General features: G+C 46.5%; 1 protein-coding gene across 1 annotated transcript in view; it reads left to right on the top strand.

The window, feature by feature from the left end:
• OTOP1 (otopetrin 1) overlaps positions 1–7,247 on the top strand; it is a 36,911-nt gene extending 29,664 nt beyond the window's left edge. Inside the window, exon 6 of the mRNA XM_025386654.1 lies at positions 7,000–7,247. Within this exon, the coding sequence (XP_025242439.1) occupies positions 7,000–7,170 (171 nt within the window). The 3' untranslated portion in view covers positions 7,171–7,247. The remainder of the gene's footprint in view (positions 1–6,999) is intronic.
• The last annotated feature ends 3,635 nt before the right edge of the window (positions 7,248–10,882 follow it).

A 10,882-nucleotide genomic window follows, 5' to 3' on the forward strand; every position in this document is an offset into this window, starting at 1 on the left:
AGTACAAAATTAAAATATAAGGCTGGAAAGTAGACATATATTCTACAAATCTACCTACTGAAGACTTGCTGCATGCTAGGGTCTGGGCTAGGTACTAAAGATAAAGTGGAAAGATTCAGTCTCTTTTCTCTAAAAGGTCTCAGTATAACGGGGGAGGGAGACAATGAGAAAATCTAATACAGTGAGCAGGACAAGTGCTGAGAGGGGCTTGTGCAAGGTGTACTAGGAGCAGGGATCCAGAAAGACTTCAGTGAGTAGTAGGTGCTTGAGGTGAGGCCCAGTGTGAATCAGGAGTGCTTTTGGTTGCAAGTGATAGGCAATTTTATTCACAGTGTCTTCAGTCTTAACAATGTTTAATTGTCTCATGAGAATTCCAGAGGTTGGCTGCTTGGGGTTGGCCTGGCAGTTGAACCATGTCATCAGGCATCCAGGCACTGTTCATTTTGTCACTTGGGTGGTGTGGCGCCTGTTGCCACATGGTCATGAGATGGCTGTAGCTGCACCAGGCATCACATCTAGGTTCAAGGCAGAAAGCAGCTGGGAAGGGCTGTGTCTCTCACATGGGCACCCTTCGCTGCAGGGGAGGCTGGAGAAGTGAATGGTTTGCTTTCCAGCTTCTTTGATGGAAGGTAGCAAGGGAGAGGAAGGTGTACAGTCACTCACCCAATCTTGTCTGCATCAGCAAGGAATGACTGGAAGTTCACCAGGTGATCAAGGCAGGGAAAAGCATTTCAGGCAGAGGCACACAATATGTGAAGACACAGAAGCAAAGACACCATGGCATGTTCTGGGAGCACCAAGTAGTTTGGAGCAGCAGAATGGGAAATAGGAGAGAGGGCCCAGCTAGGTGGACTCTGGCTTGAGCAGGGCTTCCTAGGCCTGGCTAGAGTCTGGTCTTTATGCTGAGGGTAGGGGAGAATTCTCTCAGATTTGTGTTTTGGAATGATCCTCCCAGCAGCTGTGTGTAGCAAGGATGGAGACAGACAGGGCCAGAAGCAGAAAGACTGGGAGAGAAAGCCGTGCAACAGCCCAGGCAGGAAGGGGAGGAGCTTGAACCAGCGCAGTGACAGAGGGATGGAGAGAAGAAAAAGAAATAAGAAGCACTGTGTGCTTTTGGGATTTTTTAAAAGACACATAAAGGAAGGATGGTGGGGTTTGGTGAGAAGGAGGGGGAAGCAGCCTTTGCCACCGCTTGAGTCTCTGCAGTGATGGTGACTGGTGGCTGGAGGGGAATGCCCCAGTCCACAGAGGTGCCTGCCCATCACTCCGGGTGAAGTCAGCTCTCTGCTACCAGCCTCCATTATCAAGCCTGCTCTCTGTTGCCCCAGAAGCTCAGAGGCTTTTGAGCTTTCTTCCCTGAATTTCAGATGGTGCATACAAGGCCTGCAACTTTTGATATAGCCCTAAGAATGCAAAGTTGGGAAGGTCCCTTCTGAAGTCAGAATGGATGTGTGTCTGCCAAGCAAACCTGATCCACCCTAGCCTTGGATCACCCGGGTTCCTTCAGCTCACTAGGCAGTGAGGAGGGGCTCTGAAGGGGGAAGGTCAAGAAGAGTTTGGCTGCAGGCAGACCCTCTTGTCCATCTAACAGACATTTGCCAGGCACCTGCTGTATGCCAGGGACTATGTCAGGGGCACAGCAGTGAACCAAGAATTTAAAGAGTTAACAAGAGAGATAGATACTAGTCGGCTGCAGCTTTTTGAGGTGCATATTCCAAAATGCAAATTCTTGTAAAGTCAGATCTAGTTCTAGAATCCTCCTCAAGCATAAGCTTTTTGTACATATCCTGTGATTAATATTAATATATGTTTATTTTGAGATGGAGTCTTGCTCTGTTGCCCAGGCCATAGTGCAATGGCATGATCTTGGCTCACTGCAGCCTCCGCCTCTTGGGTTCAAGTGATTCTCCTGTCTCAGCCTCCCAAGGAGGTGGAACCACAGGGATGCACTGACCATGCCCAGCTAAGTTTTGTATTTTTAGTAGAGACAGGGTTTCACTAGGTTGGTCAAGGTGGTCTTGAACTCCTGACCTCAGGTGATCTGCCTGCCTAGGCCTCCCAAAGTGATGGGATTACAGGTGTGAGCCATCATTCCTGGCCTGATATATCTTTTTAAAACTGAGTTCTGAAAAGTTATTTTTCCCTGGTTGCCTTTTTGGTTGACCACTGGGTGAAATACTTGGCTTGCATTTTTGGACCCACTTGAAGAAAGATAGCACTGTCTGAAATACCAGAATCAAGTGGCAACTGATGGTCTGTCAGGACCCGAAGGCCAGACCCAGGGCCCAGTTCAAGGAGAAGAGTGGGCTTCGTTTCTTCCTCCCTGTGCTTGGCCCATGACGCCCCCCAGGCACTGGTTGGGTTCTGGGAGATTGAACCAGAGGATGGAAATCATCACAGGGTGGTGTCTTAGGATGCCCATGAGGGCTTATTGGGTGGCATTTTGAAACCTTGTGGTTGACCTCAGGTGGTGCCAAAGGCATCTGGCAGAGAGCAAGAGCTGTCTTCTCCAGCATCAGGAGCCAGTCCAGAGGCCCCAGCTGCAGGTGCTGATGTGCACGTCCAGGTGGAGTGGGCTCCACTCCAGAGACGGAGATGGAAATGTTAGTTGAATTTCCAGGAGCCGTGGCCCTGCAGACAATAGAGGGTGGGTATGGTGACGGGGAAGGGCAGGGTGCTGTGGGAGACGGGTCAGGGAAGGCCTCTTCTAAGGAAGGGTGTGGATGGGGCTGGGGTGAGAGACTATCAGGGCAGAGCTACAGGTGTGGGGAAGGGACGGATGCAAGGCAAGGCAGGGCTCACTGGACATGACCTGGGAGCATGGAGCACAGGGCAGAGGGGAGACCACACAGGGCCTGTGAGCCAAGACTTGATCCTAAATGCAACAGAAAATCATGGAAGGGTCTACACTGAGAGTGATGGGATCTGACTCATGCTTATTTTATTATATTTTTAATTGTGGTAAAAAACATACCACATAAACTTTCCCATTGCACCCACTTTCAAGTGTATAGTTGAGTAAAGTACGTTCACATTGTTGCGCAAACATCACCAATGCCCTTTTCCAGTTTATTCTCATCTGGTAAAACTGAAACTCTGCCCCATTATATATGAACTCCTCATTCTCCCCAGCCCTTGACAACCACTGTTCTTTCAGTCTCTAGGAATTTGACTCCTAGATGCCTCATATAAGTGGATTTGTGGAGTATTAGTCCTTTTGTGACTACTCATCATAACACCCTCCAAGGTCTCCAGGCTGCAACTCATGAAGGGTGACAGATGCCAAGCGTGATCCCTGCCTTCACACTTGAGTTCCTGGGGAGATGGTGATCCTATGTTGGAGACGGAGGACACTGGAGGAGGGGCAACCTTGAGAGTGGTGGGTGGAGGTCAGTGTGGAAGGAAGGACCAGAGTTAAGTAATGGATGTGTTCTGTTTCAGGTGCCTCTGCGGCATCCAAATGGACGAACCCAACAGGCAGATAGTTTGGTTTTCTATTGCCATGCAATGAGCTACCCCAAATGTGTGACAAAAGCAACATGCATGACTGTTTTTGTCTCATGGCATTTATTGTGACTCGTGGCAGGGCTTGGATGGGCAGTTCTGTTCCTCACAGTATCAAGTGAAGTTGGTGAAGCCTTGGCAGGAAGCTCCGTGGTCTGGTGTCTTGGGTGGGAGTGGCTGGGAAGTTGGGCTCAGCGGGACTCTTGACTGGGGTATCCACAGTTGGGTCTCCAGCATGATGTCTCAGGGTTGTCGGACTCCGTACCTGGTGGCTTAAGGTCTCAGAGCTGACCCTCCAAGAGATTGAACTGGAAGCTGCTTGTCTCCTAAGCCCTGGGCTTGGAAACTGCATGGTGTTACTTCTGCCATATTTTATTAGTCCTGTAGTGACAGAGTCCATATAGATTCAAGGAAAGAGATCATAGGCCGCCTCTCAATAGGATAAGTAACAAGAATTTACAGACAGCTGAACAGCAGATATAAAGATGTGGATTTCAGAAAAGAGGTCCCATTTTCCTGCCTTCCTTTCTTCTCCTTTCTCCCCCCGTCTCCCTCTCCCTTCCTCTCTCCCTTCCTTTAAAAGGTGTCCCTTGAGTACCTACAGAGGTCCAGGGACTGCTATGAATGGTGAGGGTACAGCAATGACCAAGATCTCTGGTCTTCCTCTTATGGGGCTTACAAACCAGGCAACAGCAGGCAAAACCATCAACTGAGCAAGACAGACACCTTATAGTGTACCCGTATTAAGCAGAGAAGTGGAAAAGGAGGGTGTGGGAAATAGCTCTTGGGTGGCCATTGCAGATCAGATGGACCAGCTTAGCGGGGAGGCCTCGCTGAAGGGTGACGTGAAACACGGAGGGGCTGGCCACACATGTTCAGGGCAGAGGGAACAAGGACTGGTATAAAACCCCCGGTGGGAGTGAGCGGGTCTGGTTTGAGAAACAGGAAGAAGGGCTGCATGCCAAGTGGGTGGGGTGAGTGAGGAGAAGCATGTGCAGTGGTTAGAAATCAGCTAACAGAGAGCTTTATCACCCCATGCAGGAGTGTAGCTTTTATTTTAAACATTTTGGGAAGACTTTGGGGGTTTAATCAAGGTAGGGACAGGATCTGATTTCCATAAAATGTAAATCTGGTGGCCGAGTGGAGCCCTAGTGCGAGCCGGGTGACCAGGCAGGGGGCCACCGCCATGGTCTAGGTGAGAGAGTCCGACTGGACAGGTGGAGAGAGAGAGCCATAGGCGGGCTGAAGATACTGCTTTGGAGGTGCACAGTGGAGATGCACTGATGGACTGGATGGGAGGGGGTGTGGTTATGAGAGTAGGAGGGAAATAAGGATGACACCTGGAACCTCGATGGACCACCTGGGAGGACGCTGTAGCTCATCAGATGGAGAAATGGGGAAGGTAGGTTGAGTCTGAGATGTGTTTTAGACACTCAAGTTGCCACTGGAAACTATGAGCTTGGGGTTCTTGGGAGTGGTCCAGGCTGGAGATTTAGACTGGGAAGTCATAGGCCTATAACTGGTATTTACAACCAGGGACTGGGAGAGAGCCCGAGGGCTCATGTGTATAGAGAATAGAAAGGGACCCAGGAATGAGCTCTGGACACTGGCCAATATTTAGAGGCAGAGCAAAGGATGAAACAGCAAAGGAGACTGGGAGGGACCCGACGAACAGGTAGGAGAGACCCTAAGAGTCACAGCAGCCAGTAAGCAAAGTAGAAGAGAGGGGTCTTGGTTCCAGGGCCCCCGTGGTGGATACCAAATGCACAGATGCTCAAGTCCTATGTAAAATGGGGTAGTATTTGCATGTAACCTACCCATCCTCCCGTATACTTTAAGACATCTCTAGATTACTTAGGATACGTAATACAATTTAAATGCTATGTAAATAGTTGTTATACTGTATTGTTTAGAGAATAAGGACAAGAAGAAAGTTTGTACATATTCAGTGCAGACACAACCAACCATATTATTTTTGAATTTATTTATCTTTAGTTTTTGAGACAGAGCCTCACTGTTGTCCAGGCTGGAGTGCAGCATCACGATCCTGGCTCACTGCAAGCTTCGCCTCCTGGGTTCAAGGGATTCTCCTGCTTCAGCCTCCCGAGTAGCTAGGATTACAGGCACGTGCCACCACGCCCGGCTAATTTTTTGTATTTTTAGTAGAGATGGGGTTTCACCATGTTGGCCAGGCTTGTCTTGAACTCCTGACCTCAGGTGATCCACCTGCCTCGGCCTCCCAAAGTTCTGGGATTATAGGTGTGAGCCACTGTGCCCAGCCTACTTTTTGAATATTTTTGATCCGTGGTTGGTTGAATCCACAGACACAGGTCCCTGGATACAGAGGTCGGCTGTACACACCAGGGAGCTTTCTATATGGTGATACTAATGAAGGCTGTGTCTCAGTTACCTATTGCTATGGAAGAGAGCACCCCAATACTCAGCAACTTAAAACAATGTACATTTATAATTTCATAGTTTCTCTGACTTACGAATCCAACTAGTTTTAGCTGAGTGTCTCTGCACAGGGCCATTCCCAGGCTGAAACTTTTGGCTGGGACTGCATTCATTTTAAGGCTTGACTTTGTGAGAGGTGGCGGAGGATTTGTTTCCAAATCTACTCATGTGACTGTTGGCAGGATTCAGCTGTGGCTTGTTGGACTGAGGGTCTGAGTTCCTTGCTGGCTGTTGACGGGAGTGCTCCCTGGGCTCCTTGCCGCATAGGGTGCTTCGCAGCGTGGCAGCTCTGCCAACTGTCTTACAGGAGAACACCAGCAAGAGGGATAGCAGGTCCTTTTGCAACTTAATTTCAGAAGTGACTTCCTGGGCCTTTTGCCATATTTTGTGAGTTGGAAGTGAGTTGTTAGGTGCATCCCACGCTCAAGGGGTGGGGACTCCACAAGAGGGTGGCTGCAGGAGCTGGGGAGCATTGAGGGTCATCCTAGAGGCTGCCTGCCACAGCCAGGGGGTGGAGGAAGCTGAAGAAGTGTGCAGCCTGAAGCAGGAGTGAGGAGCCTGACAGCTCAAGGGGTGGCAGAAGGAGAGAGAACTGGGACAGAGAAGAGACTGAGAAGCAGGGAACAGTGTGTAGGTTCCGTGAGCAACACAAACAAAAGTCACTGCTTTCAGTTTTGCAAATTTAGTTCTCATCTAAGCCCTTTCAGACACGTGTTAGAATTCCCATCTTACAAATGAGGAAACCGAGGCTGGGTGAGGGCTGTAGGGATGGAGAGAGTTAGATGGGTTCAAAAAGCACTCATTCGGGATGGATTGCAGGGAAGGGTGGGTGAGGAAGTGAGCAGAATCATGGCAGACATGGATTTGGTGGTTTCTGTGGAGATGGGAAATGCCACGAGATTTCCTTATTGTTCTGTCAGGGGCGACTCAGTCTCCATGTACCCAGGTCAGCTCCCACGAGGCCTGGGACTTGAGTGAGGCCTCTGTGGTGGCTTGGAAGCCACTCCCCACCACAGGCCATTTTCTCTTCTCTTGCAGCTTTGGATACCTCCTGCCTTTGGCTGTCGCCCCGAGTATGACAACGGATTGGAGGAGATTGTCTTTGGCTTTGAACCCTGGATAATTGTGGTCAACCTGGCCATGCCTTTTTCTATTTTCTACCGAATGCACGCAGCTGCCTCCCTCTTTGAGGTCTATTGTAACATATAGTCTGGGTCCACAAGAGACAGAGGAGTGAGCTAACAAGAGTTCACTGGAGCCACCTGGGAGTAGCCAGGTTGGACAAATATTGCCTGACAAATATGAGAAGCGCCACCTTTTGTCTGCAAAGATTGTGCTTCCTGTGGGCTGGGACTGCTCATCACCCCTGATGAATGTAAACAAGTTAGATCAAAATCCATGAGGTGGCTGGAATCTATCCAATAGAAAAAGATATTTCTTACCTGAAATGTTGGCACATTTTTGTGATCATTTTCAAGTATTTTTAAAAAGAAATTTCACTGTTCTCTCTTTCACTGTAAATACGTACATGTTTATTGTAAAAAATTTGGATATTTCAGGAAAGTAGAGTGAAAAAGTCACCTATGATGCCATTGTTCAATTAACAATTACTTTTAATATCTTGGTGTATTTCTTCCGACCACGTTGATGAGATTCTTTTCGTTGTCATTATTATGCCTTTGAATGTGATGTAACATATTTGATTTTGTATTCAGTTATTTTCCCACTTAACAATATGGCATAAACCTTGCCCCCACATTGTTATAAGTTCTTTATAAATATCATTTTAATGCTGTACGGTAGTCTATTAAGTGAATGTACCTTAATTAACGTAGTTTCCTATGATTGGTTTTACAGTGTTTATAACTTTTTGCTTTTATAAGTAACTCTGCAAAAATCAATCCTATTTGTGAAGCATTTCCTATATTTAGAATTGCTTCTTTAAGATATGGAATTACAATTAGGATGCCTAGTCCAAAGAGTAAGATTATAAATATTTCAAAGTTGCCTAAGGAATATTGATATCGGGGAGGCCTTTGTATAGTTTTTCCATAGTTATTTTAAAATAATAATAAAATTAATTTTCTTACTGTAAGTATTAGTGTGAATATCTTTTCATCTGAGTGTATTTTTTTTTCAGACAGTGCAGGCAATGGTACAATAATAGATACAAAGATTTTTTTTTATATGACTAAAGTACACTTATTTTAGAAAAAACTAAAAAATAGGCATATGTACTAAAAAACAAAGGAAAACATCATCTATACATGTCCCATCTAGAGAATCAGTTCTCCACCTGGGGACCTTGTTCCTTGAGGGGACATTTAGCAATATCTTGATATTTTTTAATATTTATTTTTTATTAAAATTTACATAAATCTAAATTCTACATAATATTTGTACATACTTATAGGGTACATGTGATATTTTGATATAAACATATAATAAGTAATAATCAAATCAGAGTGGTTGAGATATTCATACCCTCAAGTATGTATCTTTTTTTGTGTTAGGAACATTCTAATTTCACTGTTAGTTACTCTGAAATATACAATAAATTATTCTTAACTATAGTTGCGCTTTTGTGCTACCAAACACATTTTTGATTGTTACATTACTGTGCCCAGGGATACTGCTAACACCCTACAACTCACAGGACAGCCCCACCGCCAACAGGCATCAGGCTGATTGTCAATGGTGCTGAGGTAATCTAGAGGTAACTGCTGTTAAGTTTTGTTATCTAGGTAGCTATTAGTACACACACACAGGCTGGGCGTGGTGGCTCACGCCTGTAATCCCAACACTTTGGGAGGCTGATGCGGAAGGATCGCTTGAGGCCAAGAGTTTAAGACCAGTCAGGGAACACAAACATAGTGAGACCCTGTCTGTACACAAAACAAAAATAAAACAAAAAAAACCCAGGTGCGGTGGGGTATGACTCTAGTCCCAGCTACTCATGAGGCTGAGTGTAGAGGATCACTTGAGCTCAAGAGTTTGAGACTGGGTAGTGAGCCAAGATCGTGCCACTGCATTCTAGCTTGGGTGACACAGCAAGACCCTGTCGCTAAAAATAAATAAATAAATAAATAAATATATATATATATATTTTTTAAATTTTTTATTTTTTGAGATGGACTTTCACTCTTGTCGCCCAGGCTGGAGTGCAATGGCACAATCTTGGCCCACTGCAACCTCCGCCTCCTGGGTTCAAGTGATTCTCCTGTGTCAGCCTCTGGAGTAACTGGGATTACAGATGCCTGCCATCATGCCCAGCTAATTTTTGTATTTTTAGTACAGACGGGATTTCACCATGTTGGCCAGGTTGGCCTTGAACTCCTGAGCTCAGGTGATCCACCCACCTTGGCCTCCCAAAGTGCTGGGATTACAGATGTGAGCCACCACACCCGGCGATAATTTTTTTTTTTTTTTTCCAAAAGTACACATACACTCACACCCACATGAAGGAGGTGGTTTTTACATATATACTGCATTTGTATGTAACTTGCTTTTTTCCTCTTGATATACCAGCATGCTTCTTCCCTATTTTGAGTCCCAGGCATCGACGCTCTGGCTTTAGTGTGCCTGAGACTCATCTGGGGAACTTGTTAGGATTCCCGCCCTCCAAGCTGGAAGTGCAGATTCCATCTGGAGGGGGGCCCGGAAATCTGCACTTTCATCAGCATCTCAGGGGGTGCCAACTCCCTTTGATAGGCATCTCCTTAGGAGTCCATGGACTCCTGAGCAAGTTTCCTTGACATTGTGCAGTGTGATTGTGCAGTATCCATGTGCAGTATGATTTTGGGTGGCTTTAAAGTACATTCCATGGAAGGATGTACCATTCCTTATTTTTTCAAACCGTGATGTTGGACATTTAGAGACATTTAGGTGGTTCCTTTTGGTGGTACTACTGTAAACAATGCTATGGTGATCAACTTTGTAACTGAGTCTTTGAGGTCAGTGACAAGCTGTGCTCTGGAGCGATTTATGCTGACTCGGCAGTGACTGAGCAGGAATACCGGTTTCCCCATTTTGGTTGGCATTACCTTTATCCCCATTCTAAGCACATTAGAACAGCCCTGAGGCCTCAGCTGTGGGTTCTGGGCTCTGCCAAGGAGACAAAGGAGCCATCATAATGTTGGGATGATGGATCTAGGCTGTGGGGATGCTATCGTGGACACAGGGCAGCATCAGAGCTTGGAAAAGCCTGCATGGCTGGCCGGGCTCAGCGTTTCCAGGAAAGGACCTCAAGATGGATGGAGCATCTCTTATCCCCAACAGGCAGCCTCAAGGGTGGCTATTTCTTCCCTATTTTGGGTCCCAGGCATCGACGCTCTGGCTTTAGTGTGCCTGAGACTCATTTGGGGAACTTGTTAGGATTCCAGCCCTTCAAGCTGGAAGTGCAGATTCAGTCTGGAGGGGGGCCCAGAAATCTGCACTCAGGAAGGTGCTTTTTACCTCCAAGTAATTAAGCATCCTGACTCAACCAGGGTAGGTGGCAAGGAAAATTTACTATCTTAATGCCAAGGCAATTTGCCGAAGAGGAACCAGAATGTGCAATACGCGAGTGTTAAGATCTCAGGGATTAATACAGGGAATACAAATTGAAATAATAATGAGTTACCACTTCCCATTTATCAGATTGGCAAGAGTTGGCAAGATGTGAAAGAAAGACTCATATATACTGCTAGTGGGAGTGCAAATGAATAAAATCAGATTAGAGAGCAATTGGCAATATTGACGAAGGCTGGAGATACACATGCCTTACCACCTAAGAATTCCGTTCCTTGGCATGTGCTCCAGAGACAACCTCACGCATGGGTTCAGGAATGTTCACTCAGCATCACTTGTAATTAGGACAATGGAAAACAGCCTAAATGCCTGTCAATTAGGAGTGAAGACAGACACACTAGGGACTATTTCC

Source organism: Theropithecus gelada, chromosome 5 (genome assembly GCF_003255815.1).
Source record: "Theropithecus gelada isolate Dixy chromosome 5, Tgel_1.0, whole genome shotgun sequence".
In the NCBI taxonomy this organism is placed as follows: Eukaryota; Metazoa; Chordata; class Mammalia; order Primates; family Cercopithecidae; genus Theropithecus; species Theropithecus gelada.